Here is a 24,514-nt window from a genome sequence, read left to right as displayed (position 1 = left end):
AGGACAGAGCCAGGACTTCTATTTGGTATCATTGCTAATCGTGTTACTTTTTTTTTTTTTTTGGTAAATAGGACCTTTGTAATGTTTATAGGGCATTAAAAATCCTTCTATTAGTTGCAAAAGTGGGTGATGGTACCTGCCATTTTTAAGTAATTTCTTAACATTACAGTCAAGGTAAAGTAATACATTTGTTAATGTAAATCAATACCAACTCTGTGCTCCTGGAAATGCATTGGATAACTCATTGTGTTTTTCACAGAGGAGTTCTGGAATACCCTTGGAGGGAAGAAGGAATACCAGACCTCTCCACTACTAGAAACCCAGGCAGAAGACCATCCGCCCCGGCTTTACGGCTGCTCTAACAAAACTGGAAGATTCATTGTGAGTGTCTTGCCGAACACAGGGGTAGAACTGAATAACCTTGGGAGAGGCATTCCGGTGTGGCTTTAATACTTTTCAGCCATGTTAGTGCTACGATTCTCAGTTTTAGCTTGCTTATCTACAAACCATAAATGATAATCTTAGCTCTATGCAGGATCAATGTAAGAGTCAGTGAATCAATGATGTGGGGTACTGGGGTGGCTCAGTCGGTTAAGCATCAGACTTTTGATTTCGGCTCAGGTCATGATCTTATGGTTTGTGAGACAGAGCCTCTCTTTCTCTCTCTTTGCCCTTCCCCCACACGCATGCATGCACACTCGATCTCTCTTTCTCAAAATTGTTAAATAAACATTAAAAAAAAGAGTCAATGATGTAATGGATGTGAAAGCATAGGAATACTGTAAAGTACTAAATAAATCAAACTGCTCTTAAAAATACCAGCTACTTTGCACCTGTGTCAACATGAGGTTGTTATGAATATGCATGTGGTTGGATTTACTAATTTAATAATTTGACACTTTTCTCTGGGAAACCGTAGTGGTTTGTGATCAAACTATGTCAACTTTGCACTTCAATTTCCCAGAGAATAAAAGGTTTCACCACATTGACTGAATAAAAATGTTATGGAAATATTATGATCATTGGGCAGAATCAGAGAAAGCTATACATGCACCTGCAAATTAACTGAAATCAGCAAAAATGTTGTATTTCATAATCATTCACAGGCTTTGAATCCCAGACATTTCAAAGTAAAAGTATTTGTGTACAAGACTGATTTTATACTGGGCTCCAAAATATCTTGGACAACAGCCCTTCATCTCAATTCAACCATAAAAATTTGGTTTTCTCTGTTTGACATGCTAGAGTTTCATGTAAATATTTTATTTAAAGGACAAACTTCTTTCCTATATATAATTTGATCTGAAGATTTGGTCAGCATGTCTTGGTGAATACAAGCTTTTTTCAGCGCACACACACACACACACACACACACTCACACGGAAATTGCCGAAGTCTTTTCCCAGCTACATAGCTTGCCAGAAATAAAATGCTTTGGGGCACCTGGGTGGCTCAGGTGGGTAAGTGTTCAAATTCGGCTCCAGTCACATCTTGCAGTTCGTGAGCTTGAGCCCCATATTTGGCTCTGTGCTGTAAGCTCAGAGCCTGGAGCCTGCTTCAGATTCTGTGTCTCCGTCTCTCTCTGCCCCTCCCCCACTTGTTCTCTTTCTCTTTCTCTTTCTCTCTCTCTCTCAAAAATAAGTAAACATTAAAAAATGCTTTGAAGAAGAAACTGCTCATGTTCAAACCACACTTGATAAGTGATTTCACCTAAAAGTTAAAGGTTTAAATTAAAAATTCGAGTTTTGATAAATATTTGGTTGTTGGGCATCACAATTGCTCACCTACTTTCTAGGAAATCCCTGTATTTTAGAAACTTTTTAGAAAAAAATCTATTTTACTCTTTTGACTGTTACTTTTATATGGCATCTAACCAACTTCTTATTCAACTAATGCTTCTGTAATTTCTTCTTAGTATACAAAATATGCTAATATTGCTTTAAATAACATGTTTGTCTCCAATGAAGATATATCTTACAAAAATAGTAACTAGGCTTTGTTCTCAGTGAAGTTTGGAAAAATCTATTAGTCTTTATGTTTTTGTTTTTGTTTGTTTTTTTCTTTGTCATGAACATATTTAATGGCAATATGCTTTTTCTCTACACCTACTCATTTTCTTGTTTGATATTTGGAACTCCTACTCTTCCCTTCACAATTTAAGGAAAAGAAATGTCACTAACAGGTGTTTGTTTGATCTTATCATCACAATCGGAAAGCCAACTGTAGCCCTGTAGATTCGCATAAGATAGCAGAGCATGTTGGTTAAAAACACAGGTTTTAGAACCAGTCTGCCCATGCAATATCACTTACTTGGTGATATTACTTATTGGCTGTGTGATCTTAAGCTAGTTGCTTACCTTCTCTGTGCTGTAGTTTTCTCATCTATAAAATAGGGATAATCCTAGTACCTACTTTATAGTATTACTGTGAATATTAAGTCATTCGTTACATATAAAGGATTAGAATAGGTTTTGGCATGGGATAAGTGATATTTCAGGTTTTTGCTTTTTAAAATCTCTATGTGATTGGTAAAAATTCTGTAAAAAGATAATATAAACTCTTTGCCTTTGGTAAATAGTTTTTGTTTGTTATATAGCAGTCTCAGTATCTCATCAGGTTATAACAAATATGTATTCTGCTCAGAGGGCTACAGGCTGCCTGGGACCAGGTTTACCTAGGCTGGGCCCAGCTGGGAGGTTCTCCTTTGGGCTGTGGTTGGATTCATGCCTGTTTTTCCCAAAACTGAACCCAGGAGTAAAAGAGGGCCCCTAATCTGCTTAATTGACATGGCCAGGGCCAAGGTTACCTCCACTTACTTGACTATACTACAAAGTCACACACCAAAGGGACTATCATCCAATCTACCACACCTTCCTAAATACCGGCGGGGTCTTTATCCAGAATCCTTTAAACATTGTGAACTTCAGATTAATACCTGCCCGCTAGTGGTGAGTGCATTAAACTAACCCTCCCCATTGCCCTGTGATGTTAACTATAGAGGATACAATTTAATACATTTAAAATAATAATAATAAAACCTTGCTTATAGAATATTGTTATATCATCTTGTCAAAAATTATTGATTTAAAAAATGATCAGACCTATCAATTTTATTAAAATAATCTTGACCTACAATATAAAAGATAGCTTAATACTTAGACCATAAACTCAAATACCTTTATGGACTACAAAGGTGACAGAAATCGGTGAAGCAGCTTGTCACTAGGACTGGACGTAGAGCTGTGGTCACACTGTATGTAGCCTACCTAAGACATTCAGGTGCAGTGTTTATATTAAGTACTATGCTTCCCAGACAAGATTCAATCAGTTTGTGATACATGAGTAAACAGATAAACAATTGTTTAAATCTTTATTACCCCAAAACAACAAAAAAATGACTACTAAACTTTATTTTTGTGGTTCTCTAAAATAATACAATGCATTTGTAGCTTGTATGTTAGAAAAATTACTGCTCTACTGTTTGATCATAAAGCTTTCTCATACATTTCAGATTGAAGAAGTTCCGGGAGAGTTCACCCAGGATGATTTGGCAGAAGATGATGTCATGTTACTGGATGCTTGGGAACAGGTAAAACTTGATTTGATAGTAACAAGACAGTGTGCTTATCATTGGGAGCTCACAAAACCAACTTTGAAAAATGGCAAGTCTAATAGTAAATAGACCTATGGATTTAGGCAATATTTTAGAAAGACCCAACATAGTTTAGCAAAAGGTAAAACTGATATGTATAGGAAACTGATTTCTTAATGTGGAAATAATTCTATCGCTACCATCTGTTTCTGTATAATTTTAGGCAAAAAAACAAAAAACAAACACTTCCATTTTTCACTTATTTGTAAAATTCATTCACTCCAACTTATTCATGCATTCATCTATTCATTTAACTGGTAAAAGCGTTAGTGGATACAATGCCATGGGGGTACAGTGCCACGAGGAAGACTGAGAGATTCAGAAGTTTTCTTGAAATCTGACATGAAGTCATAGAGCACCTTTCCCCTGGGGAAGAAACAAACGCAGAATAGTTTTGAATCTATACAGTAAAATACATATTGTTTTATACACACACACACACACACACACACACACACACATATATTTGGAGAAAAAAGAATGGTGATTTGGCATGCCATATATGAGAATTGGCTTTTGGGTTTTTTTTTTTTTAACCTTTATGTAAATTCATTAAATAGTAAAAGGGAAAAATACATATATTAGGAATTAAATTGTATAGAACAATTACGAAACCCTTATCCCTGAATTAGGCCTAGTCTTAGAGTTAACCCCACTAATTGTTACTTATAGGTCTGTTCTTAATTGCTAAACTCATTTGTTTATTTTACACCTTAGCTTCTTGGTCTGGAATTAATCATATTTGAATTTGACATCTTAGCTACAGACTCTCCCCAGGTGAATGGATCACTTATTTGTGGATATGAAATTTATTTTCTTAAATTTTTTGTTAATGTTTATTTATTTTTGAGAGACAGAGCATGAGTGGGGGAGGGACAGAGAGAGGAAGACACAGAATCCAAAGCAGGCTCCAGGCTCTGAGCTGTCAGCACGAGCCCAACATGGGGCTTGAACTCATAAATGGTGAGATGACCTGAGCTGAAGTCAGACGCTTAACCTATTGAGCCACCCAGGTGGCTCTCAATATGAAATTTAAAACCTCATGTCAAAACATCTTTGTGTATTAAGAATTAAAATGAGAATGATGTTTCCTTATTCAGAAGAATTTAATTATTTCCATTTGTAGTCAATCCTATAGTCACAGATACTTTAGAATATTTCCCTTATGACTTATTTTTAATCACATTTTTCATTTGTATTCCCATGCTTCATGGTGTGTTCTGTGCCCTGCAAGCAGATATTTCAGTACTTCCAGTGTGAATTAGAATACAGCCAAAACTAATTTGACCAAAATTTCTCTGCCAACAAGTTACTCTAAAGTGATTTAAATATAAGTAATTCAAAAGAATGTTTTTCAGCTCCCAACCTACACATTTGACAAGAAGGATATGTACAGAATTTATAATTATATCAGTTTAAAAAAAAACCTCAGGGAGCCTGGGTAGCTCAGTCGGTTAAGCATCTGACTTTGCCTCAGGTCATGATCTCACAGGTTGTGGGTTTGAGCCCCATGTAGGGCTCTATGCTGACAGCTCAGAGCCTGGAGCCTGCTTCAGATTCTGTATCTCCCTCTCTCTCTGACCCTAGCCTGCTCACACTGTGTCTCTCTCTCTCAGAAATAAATAAAAAACATTAAAAAAATTTTTTTAAAGACCTCAGTATTGAAATACTAAACATTATAGCACCTTTACCAAAGTGTTACAGGATACAGTTTTATAGGTGTAAACTACAGGGTGAAGTCAGAGGTTCCTAAAGGGAGTCTGAGGTCTCCACAAACAAGCTAAGTGTGGTCCTCACATAATAATACAGAGATAATGACTGCATTACACACTCCACCCCAGAAGTGGGTGCAGAAAGTGGCCAATATTTTGTTTGGAGCAAGTCTGTAAAATACTATGTAAACACAGAATATCAGAGTGTGAAATCTGGAGTCAAACTGGCTGGATATCAATTTAGATGTGTCCTGATAAGGCAAACATTGGGAAAGTGGTGGAACTTCTCTTCACCTCCTTGTTCACATCCTTAACTTCTGGGCTTGTGGTGAAGAGTATAATGAACAGCGTGTGAGAAGCCCTTGGCTTAGGGCTTGCACCGAATCAGTACTCCCCAAACAGTACATATTATTATTGTTCCATTTTCCAGATTTTTATTTGGGTTGGCAAAGATGCCAATGAAGTCGAGAGAACAGAATCTCTGAAGTCTGGTAAGTGAAATCCCGTGCACAATGATGGCAGTTACCCTGAATGGTTATGTCTGAGTCCCTGACTGCTCTTTCCAGCACATTCTTCAAAACTGCACATTAAAACCGAGGAGAATCTAATAAGCTTTCGCTTTCAAAACTAAAGAGTAATGGAAGTCTTTTAAACTCAAGAATTTCAGAATAAGAAAAATAGACTTTGTTACCTAATTTAGAATACGATTACATCAATTTGTGCAGAAAATTTTAAATTCACTGAAATAATGTTCTATATGGAAATTGTTGAAACCTTTATAACTGTGATAACCTAAGTTTTTAAAAATTCCTTTTGGGGAATGCTGTTCTTTCTGGCACAATTGCTTTTTATTACTGAAAAGTATAAGAAAAAGTATGCCATAAGGATTATTCTATAAAGTTTAGTTTACTTTCAGGCAGTCATGAGACACTCACATGCAATCCATAGGAGCTGAGAGAAATCAATAAGGAATTATTCATATGGAACAGCATTTGGCTACTTTGGCGGCAACGAAAATGTGATTCATCACTTTAATTGGAAGACTTTTCATTCTGTCATTATTTTAGGTCCATTGGAACTAACCGAATGTGTATGTCTCTGCCCATTCTTTGTAGCTAAAATGTACCTTGAGACAGACCCTTCTGGAAGAGACAGGAGGACCCCAATTGTCATCGTAAAACAGGGCCACGAGCCACCCACATTCACAGGCTGGTTCCTGGGCTGGGACTCCCACCGGTGGTAAACTAGTTTTTGTAGGAAGAACCACACAAATGTTATGGCGCAACTGTCCCATTGCTGTTTGGGGGGGAGGAAGGTTTTCTTGCTTGTTGGACTTTAGAAAGTTAACCTCAGCCATATGGCTGTTTTTTTCATACCTAATGTTAGCTTGAAATTCTAGTTAAATTTTCTTTTAAAAAATTTTCTTTTTAAAAATAAGAATTTTCTTATGTTAGTATTTTTAAATAACCTCAAGTAAACTTTTGTTATGGACCAATAGTAGCTCTGCTGGAAACTGGGATTCATATCTTTTTATATGACCTTTTAAAAGTGGAAATTTATGCATAATCTAGGGGAGTTTATCAGGGAATTTTATAAATCAGGAGCCATTAGCCAAACTTTTTCTTTAATATGCCAGAGAAGTAAGCCTTAATGCCTTTGAAGTTATTCTCCTTTGTGTTCAAAAGGATTATATGTTTGTGGTGAGGTTGATGTTAAGGGGGGTTTAGGGTTTGTTGTTATTTTTCTTCTTCAGCCAATATGACTCTGACACCATTAACTCCCAACTGTCATTTCTTAAGAGTAAGAATTACCATTTTTTCCTTTTTAAAGACCTTTGAAATCACAGCTTTTTCATGACAAAATAATTGTATCCTTATCTGCTTAGATATATGTATTTGACAGTACTTGTTTAATACTACAAAGGCTATGTACAAAAAAATTCATTAAGCTTGTCTTTCATCATTAAAATACACCTCTTTTTGAAAAGGTTTTTTGTCGTGACATTTTATTCAAATATGACATGTGAGTTAATTACATAATTAGTTTTAAGGTTAAATACTTTTAATCACAAATAAATATGAATTTAATACTTCTTTTTTAATTTTTTTTAATGTTTATTTATTTTTGAGAGAGAGAGACACACAGCAGGGGAGGGGAAGAGAGAAAAGGAGACACAGAATCCAAAGGATGCTCCAGGCTCTGAGTTGTGAGCACAGAGCTGGATTCAGGGCTCGAACCCACGAGCTGTGAGATCATGACTTGAACCGAAGTCAGACACTTAACTGACTGAGCCACCCAGGCACTCCTAGAATTTAATATTTCTTAATTCATCCTCATTAAGTAGTCAAAATTAAACAACCTTTCTAAGGTTACATAATTATGAAGGTTTTTAAATATATAGTGAATGGGAAACCTGGTCCCTTTTAAAAGATAAACCAAGGCATATTAAACATTTCAAGAGTTTATTTGAGCAAAAAATCCATTTGGATTGGGCAGTGCCAAACTAGAAGCAGTTAGGAGTACTCTACCAGAAGGAACTCAGGAAGAGACTTTTATAGAGAAAGAGTAAAACAAAATAAGCATATTATTGACTGGCTAGGCTTAAAGCCCAAGTGACTGTTCGTGATTGGTTGTCCTCAGATTTTGATTTTGTAATCTTGAGGCATTTACAGGCTTAGATTTTGGTTTCCTTACATAGGTCTCCACAGCATTAGAGCCACATCAGTCTAATGATCTCCTTGTTTAAATAATTTGACAGACCCCATAACAGAGGATTTGGGGTAGAAGGTGGAGATCAAATAAAGTAGAAACCAACTTTGGAAGTAGGCTAGAAGGAGGCTCATTGAGGAGGAGAAGCTACATTTCCATGGAAAGGGGAATCAGAGCCAAGGAGTGATCTGAGAAATTCTCACATTCTCTCAGTTGGAAATTAATGGCATGTACATTTCAAACTGGGTCTTGGCATGGGTCCTGGTGTGGAGAAGTGGGTCCAGTATCATTATGACTGAAAAGTAAATACAGCTTGTGTGAGTGGTAAGGAAGCAGCGAGAAGCTGCACTTCCAGGGACTATTCCTTCATTCAGTAAATATTTTTATTAGGTGTCTATTTGGTGTCAGACACTATTCTAGGCACTTTGAATCCAACATGAATGAAACAGACAAAATCCAAACTGTCAGAGAGTTTATATTCCAGGGAAGAAGCTAACAAAAACAAAGTCACTAAGTAGATACAGAGTCCCAACTTTCCCTCAGTCTTGCTTTTCATGGTTTCAGTTAACTGTGGTCAGCTGTGGTCAGGAAGCAGCTGACCCTCCTTCTGGTGTCTATGCAGAAGGTCAATAGTAGCCTAAAGCTACGCTATGCCATTTACTTCACTTCATTGCATCACGCAGGAATTTTATCATCTCACGTCACCACAGGATGAAGGGTGAGTACAGTGCATTAAGATATTTTGAGAGAGGAAAAGAAAGTCCACATTCACATAACTTTTATTACAGTATCTTGTTAAATTGTTCTATTGCACTGCTATTGTTGGTATGCACTTGCAAGAACTAATTTATAATTTAAACTTTATCAGAGCTATGTGTACGTACAGAAAAAAAACAGTATATGTAGGATTGTGTACTAAACATAGTTTCAGGCATTCACACGGTATCTTGGCATGTATCCCTCAGAATAGGTGGGGGCCACTGTATATTATAAAATATGTTGGAATATAAATTCTGTGGAAGGAAGATATATAGGGAAGGAGGACAGGATATATTAAGTGAGAGTGGGGAAGAGTGCAATTTTAACAGGGTGGTTCCAGAAGTCCCTATTAAGTAAATGATATTTGAACATGGAATAGACAGGGGGAGGGATTGAATCTTGTGGTCACACCCAGGGAAAAGGCATTCCAAGTGCACAGGTGCAGGGGCTCCTGGGTGGCTCCGTCGGTTAAGCGTCCGACTCCGGCTCAGGTCATGATCTCGCGGTTCATGGGTTCAAGCCCTGCTTTGGGCTCTGTGCTGACAGCCAGTTCAGAGCCTGGAGCCTGTTTCAGATTCTGTATCTCGCTCTCTCTCTGGCCCTCCCCTGCTCACTCGCTCTCCTCTCTCCCTCTCAGAAATAAATAAAACATAAAAAAAACCAAGTGCAGAGGTGCAGAGGTAGGAGAATTATATCTGTGTTCTAAAGAAGCAGGGAGATGCCTCCTTTCACCTCTGGACCGGAACAAATGCATCTTAAGCTGAACTGCTGTTGTAGATCTGAGCTATGAAAACATTGCTTTCCTAAGAGTCCTAAGCCCACGTACTCCAAGGCAGAGATGGTGACACCTCAGGAGACAGCCCCACGTCATCAGCACAAGCACAATGAGGAGGATGTATCTACTGAGCAACATGCCCAGCCGAAACACTGGAGGTGACCACAGAAATTACCAGCAACTACAGCTGCTACATCAAGATTTATAAGCCCTACATTTAGTAAAGTGGAGCGCAGCTGGTGGAGAAATGGGAAAAAGGATGTGTAAATATTACCTGGGAAGGGTGAGCTAGGGAGTTTCTTTTTTAGTTTCATACTCCAAGCTGATAGTGGTTAAAGAAACACCTGCAAATCATGTAAAATCATTATGAGGGCAGGGGAACCTATGTATCTCTGAAAAGGTGATTGCTGGATTATAAAATGGTCATCAATCTATGGTACTGTGTAGTCTCAAAACTCAAATGATATGTAAACCCCTGTAGAAATTAGTCTCCTGACTTTAAAATGCAGTTGTATACAGCCTAAAGTGATATGAAAGTTTCATAATTTTCTGCTTTTCTTGAGTGGAACAATTGCTTATTATTAATTTTTAATATGAAACTTAGATTTCTTTCTTCTCTTTGATTTTCCTTCAAAGATTTTTGTGATGAAAAGCCAAAGCAAACATAAGTTACTCCTCAGCTACTAGTTCTTTTACAGACCTTTCTTTGCATCCAATATTATAGCACACTCATTTTTGTATGAAATATGTGACTAGAAAAATTTAGTGAATCCAGTAAAACAAAGTGCCAACAAGAAATAAATATTCTAGTCAGAAGTAGCACATCTTAGGAATTTTATTTTTTAATTGTTTAAAGTTTATTTATTTATTTTGAAAGAGAGCATACACGTATGCATGTTAGCCAGGGGAGGGTCAGAGAGACAGGGAGAGAGAGAATTCCAAGGAGGCTCTGCACTGTCAGCACAGAGCCTAATATGGGGCTCGAACTCACAAACCGTGAGATTATGACCTGAGCCAAAATCAAGAGTTGGATACTTAACCAAGTGAGCCACTCACGTGACCCTCTCAGGAATTTTAAATAAGAAATCAGATTTGGAGCATTAACTGAGCAAAAGACAAAGGATACAAGGAATCTATATAAAAGGACCGAGTGTTTTTCTTAGTATTTGTTTTATTTTGCAAGACCGTTAGAGAATTGGCTTGAAAATAACTTCTATTTGGACAGGTTATTCAGAGGGATGGAATTCTAGTGAAAATAAAGAAAAGAATAATAGTATTCACTTTATACAGACACATATATATATACAGAGAGAGAGAGGATGTATATGTTGCAGTTCAAAAATGTATTTTTGGAACGTTTTTCTTGCACTATCTTTTTTTTCTCTACCATGATTTCTTCTCTTTTAGTTTTAAAGACTTAACATTAAATATTTTTAAAGTATGCTATGTATTTTACAAGTTCTCTAATTTTCTCTCTTAAACATCATCCTTACCACACTACCTAAAATATTAATGATAAACTAGTTTGGTGCTGGAAGAAGAAAAAGGGAAGGTTGGATCCACATTTTACTGTATGTGCCTAGATCAAGTTCATATGGTTCAAAAAGCTAAAGTGTAAGTGAAACTGAAAATAATAGAAACAAACATGGAGTTCCATCACAATAGGGAAATCATCTCTCAATGGCTGGTAGAAGAGAAGAAAATCAGTAAGGATGGAGAAGTCTCAAACAACATTCTCAACCAATTTAACCTCATTGATATATCCTGAATACTCCACCAATAATAGCAACGTAACTTTTTAAGGGCATTTAAAATATTCACCAAGAGAGAAAATAATACTCTGGGCCAGAAGACAAATCTCCACAAATTTAAGACATTGAAAAAGCATACAAACAAATGTTCTCTAGCCATAGTGGAATTCAACTAGATATTAATGATAAGGAGATATCTGTCTAATCTCTAAATATTTAGATAAAAGGAGAAATCACAAGAGAAATGAGAAAATATTTTTATCTCCGTGAAAATTGGAATGATGCCTATCAAAAGGTGTAGGATATGGCTGACTCAGTATTAAAAGGAAATTTATAGCCTTAAATGTTAACATTAGATAAATGGAAAGGCCTTCAGTCAATGATGCAAGCGTCTGCCTTAAGAAACCAAACGAGGAATAACCTAAACCCAAAGAAAGCAGGGAGAAGGGAATGAGGAATACAGACTAATAAAGAAAAATGGAAAAATTTAAATTACTAGTATCAAGGGGAAAAGGGCAGTATTGCCATAGGACCTATGGAGACTGAAAAGAAAATAAGAAACATAATTTTATGCTTGTAAATTTGACATTGATGACCAGGCAAATTCCTTGGAAGACAGATACTAATAAAGCTCAAGAGTAGAGCCATCTAAATAGCAATGTGTGCACATACTAAAGAAACCAATTCATAGTTGCACCTTCTAGCAGAGAAAAGTGTAGGACTAATTGGACTTCACTGGTGATTTCTATCACACATTTAAGAAAGCAATAAAATCAGTTCTACATGAATCTTCCAGGAAATAGAAGATAATGATTAAAAAAAAAAAAAGACATTTCCTGATTCATTTAGGAGGCTAGTATTACCCTGATATCAAAAAGAAGCAGACATAAGAAAAACTACATACCAGTATTACCTAAAACCTTTGAGATACATCAAACTGAATCCAACAATATGTAAAAATCAGAGGAGTTTATCCCTGGAATCCATTTTAATAGTTAAAAATTAGTCAAGAATTCTCCTTATTAACAGAATTAAAAGAAAAAACTAAACATCTGAATAGATGCAGAAAGCATTTAATAAAATTCAATAACCATTCATAATACAAACTAGGACTAGAATGGAAGTTCCTCAATTTTGAAAAGGGTATCTGCAAAAATATTAGGTCCTAAATAAGAGAGGAAGACCAAATGTTTCCCACTAAGATCTGGAACAAGATACAGTTGTTTGTTCTCATCATTTCTATCCCATATTTTACTGGAGGTTATAAGCAGCCTAATAAGGCAGGGTTTCTAAACCTTGGCACTACTGACATTTTCATAATTCTTTGTTGTGGGAGAGGGAGAGTTGTTCTGTGTTTTACAGGATGACTAGTAGCATCTCTGGCCTCTGCTTACCAGATACCCATATCACTGTCCTCGACCTCCACTGAAAATGCCTCCAGATGGTTTCAAATGTCCCTGGGGAGACAGAGAAGCAAAATGGTTCCTCCATGGAGAACCAGTTCAATAAGATAAGAGAAAGAACTAGAAAGCTCAAAGATTGAAAAAGAGGAAGTACTCTTGGTGAAAGTGATCTGGACATTAATAATTTTTAAATGCTCCCATTATAATATGCAACATGATTAGAGACCTACTAGAGCCTTCTGCAAATGAAATGAAGATCTCTCCAACTTTAGAGGCTTTTTCATTAACCAGGAAGCATACTTACATTACTTTCATATGTAGGAATAGCAAAAACTATAATTATTTATCTTTCAGACACAGTATTTTTTCACTGGCAAACATCGTTTTGACTTAAAAATTCTGTCCCTGCCCTACTCTGGCTTCAAATCAAATTTGAGGCAGTGAAAATTCTATTATAATAAATCCACACGACAACATGTAAGATTTACTTCATTTACTGGAGAAATATATTTTTAGTTTAAAGCTATCAAAATGGAAATTATTTATAAATCTCTTCAAATTCATTAAAACAATGTTCTGATTAAAACAAAAATTAAGTCATTAAAAAATCTTCAGAACTGTGTATACCTAAACAGCACGGTAGAGGGCTCTCTTTCTCCATGTTAATAAATATAGTCTTTGCTAGTTTGTGAAAACGCTGAGAAATACAGTCTTACTTTTATTTTAGATTGAAAAAGAATAGTGCTTCTAGGCAGGTCAGATGTAGCTGTGTTCTAGTCTAAAACTATTTTATACTATCTTCTAAATTTGAGCTTCAACAGAGTGCAGTCATATTAATTTTATGATATATTTGCTACATTCCAGGCTATGCTGGCACGTATATCCTGGTGTGTGTGTGTGTGTGTGTGTGTGTGTGTAAACTAGCGATACATCAGAGGGCAGATAGTTAAGGATGCCCTGCCCTCAGTGGAGCTACAATTTAGTGGGTAGAGACAGAAAAGAAGCAAATATTCAGTATATGTATTCTGCAATATAGCAAGGCTAGAAAGAGGGATAGCAATTGTGAGATGAGGAATTCTATTTTAGATAGAGTGGATAGGAAAGTCCTCTCTAACGTGACATTTCATCAGGGACCAAAAGGAAGGGAGGAGATAATTCTCTGATGGTTAACTTTATGTGTCACCTTGACCTGGCCATGGGATGTCCAGGTATCTGTTTAAAGATTGTTTGTGGGTGTGTCTGTGGAGGTGTTTCTGAAAGAGATTAGCATTTCAACTGGTAGACTGAGTAAAGCAAATGGCCTTCCCCACTATGGATGGGCATGATTCACTCTGTGAAGGCCCCGAAGAGAACAAAATGGTGGCAGAAGGTTCAATTGGCTCTCTTTATTTAACTTTTTGAACTCAAGTAGCAGTTTTCTTTCCTCGGACTGTGATTTACACCATCAACTATCTTGATTCTCAGGACCTTTATACTCAGACTGGAATTTACACCACATGTTTTCCTGAGTCCCCAAGTTGTAGAAAGCATCTCAGTCTTCATAATCATGTAAGCAAATTTCTTAAAAATAATTCTCATTTCACACATACACACACATGCATACATATTTCCAATTGGTTTTGTTTCTCTGGAGAACCATGACTAATGACTTATACCCTGGCCATATCTCTAGGTGTAACCAGCAGTCTTTCATACAGAGGGAAAAGAAACTGGCTTGTTCAAGGCATTGTGAGGAAGGTAGTGTGGCTAAAGAGGATTGAGAGGGATGGAGAAGTCTGAGAGATGAGGCAGAAAGGTAGTAGAAGCAAGATCACATAGAACTTGTGGCATTTTCATTTTCCCTCTGGCTGCTGAGTCAAGAAGAGACTGAGAATGGCAAACCTAGAAAAAGAGGCCCAAGGAAAGCATCTGGTTAGGATCTAAGCCAGAGCTGATGGTGGTGAGGGGGCACTAGATTCTGATATGTTGGTAATATGAAGTCAATAGGAGGATAATGGATTTGATAACGAGTGTGAGAAAAATGAGAGGAATTGATTCTCAGAGGAGTTGCCATTTATTGAGCTGGGAAACAGTGTGGGAGAAGTCTGACTGGGAAACCAGAGTTGAACGTGTTCATTTTTGAGATGCTTAGCCTACTGGACAGTCAGTGAAAGTTGTCAAGTAGGCTCTTCAAGTTCAATAGAGAATTCATGGCCAGGGACGTGTATTTGCTATGAGTCAGTGCATAGATAGATTTAAAGACCTGAGAGTGGACATGATGACAAAGGGTGTGAGTGTAGATAAAGAAGGCATCTGAGATGATAACTGAGTCCCAGGATGTTCCATCACTGAGAGACGTGAGAGATGGGGAGGAGCAGCAAAGAGGATGAGAAAAAGATCTTAGTGAGGCAAGAAGAAAACCAAGGCAGTCCATGATGAAATGTTTTAGGCAGAATGTCAGCCTGCTTTAGTCATACAACAAACTGCCTTTCTGATAATCTTGCAGTAATATCACCATATTCTTGTGAATGTTGTCATGGATGACCAAGGGGTATTTATTGCCAAATTGTGCGTTACCTAAAGCATTGACTTTCAACCAGAGCTAATTTTGCTCCCTAGGGGACACTTGGAAATGTCTGATGACATTTTTGTCATCACAGCTGGGGAACATCAAGTGCTACTGGCATCTGTGAGTGGAAGCCAGGGATGCCACTATTCCTCCTACAGCACAGGAGAGCCCCTTGCAACAAAGGATTATTTATCTAAACCAAAAGGCCAAAATTCCCTACCCTTGAGAAACTACATTTCAATGGGGAAAAGAAAGTTGTGTGTTACCACAGGGAAATTTAAGGAAATAATCTAAAATAAGACATTACCACATGATAGGACAGCTGCTTTTTTTTGTTCTAAACATGATGTTTCACATAAAGGATGAATAAGATCTTCAAATTAGTTAACAAAATTTGCCATGTTCTTCTCACCATGAAATAGAGACCTTAAGACATAATTGTTTAGCAGATATTAAAACATGTAGATACAAGTATGTATATAATTTTTAAAATTTTACACACTACAATTTTCTATTTTATTTTTTAAAATATAATTTATTGTCAAATTGGCTAACATACAGTGTGTAAAGTGTGCTCTTGGTTTTGGGGGTAGATCCCCATGGTTCATCACTTACAACACCCACAGCTCATCCCAACAAGTGCCCTCCTTAATGCCCATCACCCATTTTCCCCTCTTCCCTGCCCCCAAATCCAGTTTGTTCTCTGTATTTAAGAGTCTCTGTAGTTTAAGAGACTCTGTAATTATTTTTCCCCATCCCTGCCCCCGTGGTCTTCTGTTAAGTTTCTCAAGTTCCACATATGAGTGAAAAACATATCTGTCTTTCTCTGACTGACTTATTTCACTTAGCATAATACCTGCCAGCTCCATCCATGTTGCTGCAAATGGCATGATTTAATTCTTTCTCATTGCCAAGTAGTAGTCCATTGTATATATAAACCACATCTTCTTTATCCATTCATCAATTGATGAACATTTAGGCTCTTTCCATAATTTGGCTATTGTTGAAAGTGCCGCTCTTAATATTGGTGTACAAAAGCCCTATGAATCAGCATTCCTGTATTCTTTGGATAAATTCCTAGTAGTGCTACTGTTAGATCATAGGGTAGTTTTATTTTTAAATTTTTGAGGAACCTCCCCACTATTTTCCAGAGTGGCTTCACCAATTTGCATTCCCACCAATAGTGCAAGAGGGTTCCCATTTCTCCACATCCTTGCCAGCATCTGTTGTTTCCTTTGTTGTTAATTTTAGCCACTCTGGCCAGTGTGAGGTGGTATCTCAGTGAGATTTTGATTTGTATTTATCTGATGATGAGTGACATTGAACATCTTTTCATGTGTCCATGGGCCATCTGGGTGTCTTTGGAAAAGTGTCTACTCATGTCTTCTGCCCATTTCTTCACTGGATTATTTGTTTTTGGGTGCTGAGTTCAGTAACTTCTTTATAGATTTTGGATACTAGCCCTTTATCTGATATGTCATTTGCAAATACCTTTTCCCATTCTGTCAGTTGCCATTTAGTTTTGTTGATTGTTTCCTTTGCCATGCAGAAGCTTTTTATCTTGATGAGGTCCCAATAGTTCATTTTTGCTTTTGATTCTCTTGTCTTCGGAGATGTGTCAAGCAAGAAATTGCTGTGACTGAGGTCAAGGAGGTTATTGCTTTCTTTCTCCTCTAGGGTTTTGATGATTTCCTGTCTCATATTTAAGTCTTTCATCCATTTTGAGTTTATTTTCATGTATGGTGTAAGAAAGTGTTCTAGTTTCATTCTTCTTCATGTTGCTGTCCAATTCTCCCAGCACCATTTGTTAAAGACACTGTCTTTTATTTCATTGGATATTCTTTCCTGCTTTGTCAAAGATTAGTTGGCCATACATTTGTGGATCCAATTCTAGGTTCTCTGTACTGTTCCATTGGTCTATATGTCTGTTTTTGTGCCAGTACGATACCTCTTGATGATTACAGCTTGTAGTAGAGGCTAAAGTCCAGGATTTTGATGCCTCCTGGTTTGTTTTTCTTCTTCAATATTACTTTGGCTATTCTGGGTCATTTGTGGTTCCATACACATTTTAGGATAGTTTGTTCTAGCTTTGGGAAGAATGCTGGTGCAATTTTGATTGGGATTGCATTGATTGTGTAGATTGCTTTGGGTAGTATTAAAATTTTAACAATATTTATTCTTCCAAACCATGAATTTGGTATGTTTTTTCATTTCTTTGTGTCTTCTTCAATTTCCTTCATAAGATTTCTACAGTTTTCAGCATACAGATCTTTTATATCTTTGGTTAGGTTTATTCCTAGGTATTTTATGGTTGTTCATACAATTGTGAATGGATTAATTTCTTGATTTCTCTTCCTTTTGCTTCATTATTGGTATATAGAAATGCAACTGATTTCTGTACATTGATTTTCTACCCTGCGACTTTGCTGAATTCATGTATCAGCTCTAGCAGCCTTTTGGTGGAGTCTGTCATGTTTTCCATGTAGAGTATATGTCATCTTTAAAAAGTGAAAGTTTGCCAATTCTTCTTTCTTTCTTCTTTTTTGCCAATTTTGATGCCCTTTATTTTGTTTTGCTGTCTGATTGCTGATGCTAGGGCTTCCAACACTATGTTAAAAACAGTGGTGAGAGTGAACATCCCTATTGTGTTCCTGATCTCAGGGACAAGCTCTCATTTTTGCCCCATTGAGGATGGTATTAGCTGTACATTTTTCATATATGGCTTTTATGATTTTTAGGTATGTTCCTTCTATCACGACTTTCTTGAGGGTTTTTATTAAGAAGGATGCTGTATTTTGTCAGATGCTTTTTCTGCATCTATTGACAGGATTGTATGGTTCTTATCCGTTCTTTTATTAATGTGATGTATCACATTGATTGACCTGTTACTATTCAACCATCCTTACAGCCCAGGAATGAATCCCACTTAATCATGGTGAATAATTCTTTTTATATGTTGTTGAATTAACTCTGCTAGTATCTTGTTGAGAATTTTTGCATCCATGTTCATCAGGGATATTTGCCCGTAATTCTTCTTTTTCGTAGGGTCTTTGTCTGGTTTGGGAATCAAGGTAATGCTGGCTTCATAGAATGAGTCCAGAAGCTTTCCTTCTATTTCTATTTTTTGGAACAGCTTGAGAAGGATACATATTAACTCTGCTTTAAATGTCTGGTAGAATTCCCCAGGGAAGCCATCTGGCCCAGGACTTTTATTTGTTGGGAGATTTTTGATAACTGATTCAATCTCTTTACTAGTTATGGGTCTGTTCACATTTTTCTATTTCTTCCCATTTGAGTTTTGGTAGTCCACACTACAATTTTGATATTCCATATTTAAAATCATTATTGAATCATGGTATATTCATTTGCTATTGCTACTGTTACAAGTTATCCTAAAACTTAGTGGCTTACAACAATACAAATATATTGTCTTCCAGTTCTGGAGCTCAGAAGTTTAAAATAGGTCATCACTGTTACATTCCTTCTGGAGGGTCTGGGAGAAGAATCCCCCTCCTTGTCTTTTCTAACTCTTAGTACCCTCCACGTTCCTTACCCTGTGGCCACTTCTTCCATCCTAAACCTCGTAGTGCAGCATCTTCAACAATCTCTCTCTCCCTAGCTGACTTTGCTATGTGACCATTATTAATGTCTTCTTCTCTTACTCTTATTTTCCTAACTCCTCTCCTTCCTTCAGTTATAAGGAGTTTGTCATTACACTGGATCTTCCTGGATAATCTCCCTATCTCAAGATCCTTAATGTAATCACATATGTACCATCTCTTTGCCACATCCAGACAAGATGTGGTCTCTCTGATGGTTTGTTATTCCACCTACCATACTGGGTAGAAGGGTATACAAAGAAGCCAGTATAATAGTCGGTTGGCATATTGAATGAAAGCTGAGAAACTGATAGACTTTTCCCACTCTCTTCCATCTCCACCTTTAGCCTAGACCCTCATTTCCGAAATCAAAAATAAATTGTAGCTGGAGGGGGAACCTAGTCGGCATTTCATCTCTTTCAAAATTCTTGCAAAGTTTCTGTCCTTGCTCCACCCTGAGAATCTTATAAGTGGAGGCAAAAATAATTTTCTCGTACTGGGCTTACATAAGGCAGTTGCTATCTGTACAATTATAGTAACACTACTTGAAAGACAAAAGTAAATATGGGGAAATTATGGAGATAAGGGAGTGGGGGGCAATATTTCATTTGGTTTTAGCCAAAACCAAAATATTTTGAACAGCCACAGATCTAATTTAATAAGATCATTTTGAGCCTTGGTTTTTGAGAGTGACATTTTTCTGTCCTCAGGCACAGATATCTGTGAACTTCCTATATTTGAAGAATCTGAGTAGAGATATTGCTAGACTGATAATCCTAGCAGGTCATTAGAGAGGTTAGCCAACAGGCTTCTAATGGTACATAATATTCAGCCCAGGTTTCAGTGAGAAGAATCATTATTTGAAATTTTGACTTCTGAATATAAAAGTACTTCAAAAAAAGGTCTTATTTTTATTAGGTCAAGTATTATTTTACATGAACCTTCATGAAGGATAATATCTGGTTTTACAATCTTTGAATTGGCTGCTCATTTAAGTCTGCATTTTATTCTTGCCTTTGTAATGTTTTAGGCCCCAAGAGGTCATCTGTTACTCAAAGCAGAAAATTTATATAATGCCTACTTGTCCCTATAGAATCCACACAACCCACTTCTTTAGGATATTCGTTAGGAAAAGAGGCTGCTGCCAAACACAATATATTTCTCAGGAAACGGTATAAATGGTACATAGGGGCAAATCATTTCATTCCAGTACCAAAAATGCCCCAGGCTCTAAAGATTATGTAGGCCAAAATACCCACAGAATAATGATTCCACAGCTTTTAATGAAAAGACATGAATAAACAAAGTTACTATGTTTTGTTTCCTAGTAAGGATTACAGGTACCCTATAGTCAGCTAAAATATTCTATGCTCCTAAAAGTTCTAGCTCTATGGGTTTTTAGTTTATTAATGTATTTAGTACTTTCTGACTTTCAGGATAATCATTAAGTGAAACCAAAGAGAAAAAGGTGTCATTTCATTCCAGGCATGGTTTCCCCCACAGTAAGGAAACTACTCAGTCTTAGCAGAACCCGATTGCCTTATGGACATCCCTATGATGACACTTAATATAAATATAATGGAAAGATTACTGATGTGTTGGATTTGCTTTGCTTTGTCAGAAAGCAGTGTAGTTGGTTAGGATACCACCACAACACAAAAGAACACTGCATGGTGTCTTCATAGGGCCTTTAGCGTAACGACCTTGGAAGGATCCTGGCTCCATCATTACTAGTTGCAATTGATGTATTAGCTAAATCACTTAATTGCCTTTTTTTTTTACAAATTCTTTTAATGTTTATTTATTTCTGAGAGAGAAAGAGAGAGAGAGACAGAGTGCAAGTGGGGGAGGGGCAGAGAGAGAGGGAGACACAATCTGAAGCAGCCTCCAGTCTCGGAGCTGTCAGCACAAAGCCCAATGAGGGGCTCGAACTCACAAACTATGAGATCATGCCCTAGCTTAAGTGGAATGCTTAACTGACTGAGCCACCCAGGTGCCCTAGAATCACTAAACAGCTTTTTAACCTCAGTTTCTCTAATAGTTAAGGACGCATTTGCTTGCCTACTCACCTTCAAATCCACATATATAAGGTGGTCTTCATTGGTGAGCAAGGATGTTGGAGAAAACACAGTATAACTGTTGAAATAAGGTCATTAAACTGCCACACCAGGCTAAGCCAAATGATAAGAGTATGAGACGGTGAACAAGAACATGGCCAGTCTTTGGATGTACAGAATATGGAAAAGATAAGAAAGACCGTCTGAAGTAAACCAAAATAAACACATGTATCAAAAAGTGGATAGGCTAAGGAAGGGATTTACAAGCATAATTAATTGTTCACTTCTCATGGAAACCTTGAGGTAAGAGATTGAGTAGAATAAATAAGACAATAATGGTGATGAGGGTGAGGTGACCATGAATAAAACTGAATGCCAGAAACTCTTACTAGTACTTTGTGCTTGATGAGATTGGTCACATATGAAGAGATGAGAAGTAAAAAACAAAATAAACAACAGTTATGCAGAAGACAGGGAAAATTCCTTCTTTTTTGGAAGGAATTTTTTGGAAGAAAGATCCATCTCTAATAGGGATGCTATTAAACATTTTATGTATTTACTCACTTAAAACTTTTTTTAGTCTTAAATTAGATAACATACAGTGTAGTTGTGGGCTTCAGGAGAAGAATCCAGTGATTCATCACCTACCTATACATATACATATACATATACATATACATATACATATACATACCCAGTGCTCATCCCAACAGGTGCCCTCCAAAGCACCCATCACCCATTTAGCCCATTCTCCTACTGACGTCCCCTTCTGCCACCCTCAGTTTGTTCTCTGTATTTAAGAGTCTCTTATCAGGTGCCTGGATGGCTCAGTAGGTTAAGTGTCCAACTTCAACAGAGCTCATGGTCTCAAGGTTCATGGGTTCAAGCCCCGCATTGGCCTCTGTGCTGATAGCTTGGAGCCTGCTTCAAATTCTGTGTCACCCTCTCTCTCTGCCCCTCCCCAACTCAAGCTCTGTCTCAAAAATAAATAAACATTAAAAGAAAAAATTAAGAGTCTCGTATAGTTTGCCTCCCTTTCTGTTTTTATTTTTCCTACCCTTCTCCTATGATCATCTGTTAAGTTTCTCAAGTTCTACATATGATGTACTCACTCACTTCTTGCATTTACCATATATAGGCTTCTACCAACAAGCACATCAGTAAGACATTTCAGTTATATTGAACATTCAGAAGGTAGGAGGTAGAAGTTTAGAGAGGTATTCTCTCTCGCTCTGGGAAAAAAAACAAAAAACAAAAAAACAAAAAACCTGAGAAGTTCCTTGAGTTATAAGGGCAGGTTTCTAGTCAATTCCTTAAAAAGGAAGTTCTTTGTCTTCTACTTTTCTATTCTCTTTCCCACTAGCTGGAAAGTGATAAGAGCTTAAATACGTACCTTGGGCCAAGAGACAGAAGCCACAGTAGTGGATGACAGAAGCCAAGTCATCTCTACTATGACTTGGATCTGCTTATTTTAAGATTGTTAGATAAAAAGAAAGAACATTCTATCATTAGAGTCTCTATAGAGCAGGTCAGCCTGTACCCTGATTAATATAAAAACTGATATCATAAGTGGAGTTTTTCATAAAAAATGTTCGAATGTACGGCATCCTGCCTTAAAGATAGACTTGCTAAGAGTGAGTAAATAGATACTGTAGGTGGAGATGCCAGCAATCCTTTGTACGGTAAAACATGCAATACGACTGTTACCAGTGGAAACTAAGAAGGCAGATCAGATGCCTCTTAAGGTTGAGAAAGTGCAGATGTTAATGTGTGTTGGCTGTTCCATGCAGCTTTTAGCAATGTGCTCTAAGAGAAAGATGAAGTCAGGCAAGAATTAATCAGTTTAAAGCAGGGATGAAAAGGGATCTAAATCTGCTCTATTCTGAGCAGGTGGCCTTTAATCTAAATTGACTAAGGGATTAGTAACTTGGAAAAGCCAACTGTTTCTATAAACAAAATAACAGTAGATAAAGTTGTCACTCAGGACTCCGTTCAAGAGCCTTCCTTTAAGAGTTCTCAACCAGGAATGTGAGCCAATCCAAAATCAGATTAAGGGCGTTTTTCTACCCAGTGTAGCTGCTCTTAATTCAAGGGAGAAAGGAATGATAGCACTGTTAGGGTTTTAGCCAGATAAAGCTTCAGATCATGGTTTATTTTATATACAAGTTCCTGGAGCCAAGTAGATAGGGAGTCAATTCTTGTTGTAAGCAAATTATACCACTGGAAAACTCACAAGTCTAATCTACAAACATTTGTGATTATTTAGTCAGAAAGCACCTCCTGAGATCATCTCAGCAAAGAGCCGAGAAACCTGAGCTTCAGACAGCAGAGCAGGATTTCATTGAGGAATCTTTTCCACTACTACTAGTAAGGGTAGTCCTCACAATTTCCACTCAGCAAGATCTCAGTACTGCTCTAGATAAGTGATTCTGCATGTGCAGGTGGAAATTTTTCTTATAGTTTTCCTGGTTGTCTTTCATCCCTGTATGTCAGAGTTAATTGTACTCATGTGTGCGGACTTGAGGGCTGTGGGTGTGGTCATGAAAGTACCTACTAGTGTAGATCATGGGACCTGATGAAGCCTCGTTAGGGTTTGTAGAAATAATTTTGCATCATGTAGAGATTAGATTTGGGGATAAACTGGATTGTTGATGCTTAGAAGAGTGTGGGATGAAAGAGACAGGAGATAATCGAGCTACCATACAAATAGGTCATAGTAGAAGCTCCTATGTGTCCTCTAGTATTCAACATCTCTTAATTCCTTCTAATCATAGAACCCACCAAAATTTTAGCAAATATGTGCTGACTAGGTATAACTGAAATTTCTCAGGCTTCCTTGGAGCTTATTGTGGTCACGTCAGTCAGTACTGACATTTACCTAATAGGCATTGACCTGTATACTAATAAAGATAGCACTTGAGCATTCAACAACAATGAGATAGGAAGGCATTTAACTATTTCCAGGAATAATAATGGAGTGAAAAATATTAAAATATATTTATAAGTATCTTATGAAGCAAGTTTCATATACTTATTTAAGGCTGGTGAGAAGGAAATATTTAAAGAGTACTTGTCCACAAGTTTAGTGATTCGATGTACATTGTATTTGACTATGGTTCTGTAGTTTATCTAGTAGCTCTTTCTTATCTCTGATTTCTAGGCATATAGTAGGGTCTCAGTTACTATTTATTGAATGGCAATCTCAGATGGGATAGACAGGAAGATGATAAGGTTGGAAAACCTAAAATAACTCTTCAGTTCTGTTGCCAAGAGTTTTAACCTACACAAAAGAAAGTGAAGAGAAGAAAGCACAGTTATATAACTTCTGAATGCATCACAGCAAAAACATATGCTCTCAGAAGCCATAAAAGAAAAATAGATGCTACATTTTCCTACAAGAATACAGCCAATCAGAAGTCCTGCATTACCCTCTGTATTGGAGAGCCATTTAGAGATTATCTGTATTTACTCAAGCATAATGCTTACTATTCCCATCTCCTATCTCAGTAGCTTATCAAATTATTCTTCACACCACCCACTTCTAAAAGT

At 37.0% G+C, this 24,514-nt stretch overlaps 1 protein-coding gene across 1 annotated transcript in view; it reads left to right on the top strand.

Moving 5' to 3' along the window:
* Positions 1 to 7,352, top strand: part of SCIN (scinderin) — a 75,929-nt gene extending 68,577 nt beyond the window's left edge. Inside the window, exons 13-16 of the mRNA XM_077757630.1 lie at positions 260 to 381; positions 3,512 to 3,589; positions 5,795 to 5,855; positions 6,480 to 7,352. Of these exons, the coding sequence (XP_077613756.1) occupies positions 260 to 381; positions 3,512 to 3,589; positions 5,795 to 5,855; positions 6,480 to 6,607 (389 nt within the window). The 3' untranslated portion in view covers positions 6,608 to 7,352. The remainder of the gene's footprint in view (positions 1 to 259; positions 382 to 3,511; positions 3,590 to 5,794; positions 5,856 to 6,479) is intronic.
* The last annotated feature ends 17,162 nt before the right edge of the window (positions 7,353 to 24,514 follow it).

Source organism: Crocuta crocuta, unplaced genomic scaffold (assembly GCF_008692635.1).
Source record: "Crocuta crocuta isolate KB4526 unplaced genomic scaffold, BGI_CrCroc_1.0 scaffold62, whole genome shotgun sequence".
Taxonomy (NCBI): Eukaryota; Metazoa; Chordata; class Mammalia; order Carnivora; family Hyaenidae; genus Crocuta; species Crocuta crocuta.
Note: the sequence above shows the minus strand (reverse complement) of the source record. Positions and strands in the feature narration are given on the sequence as shown.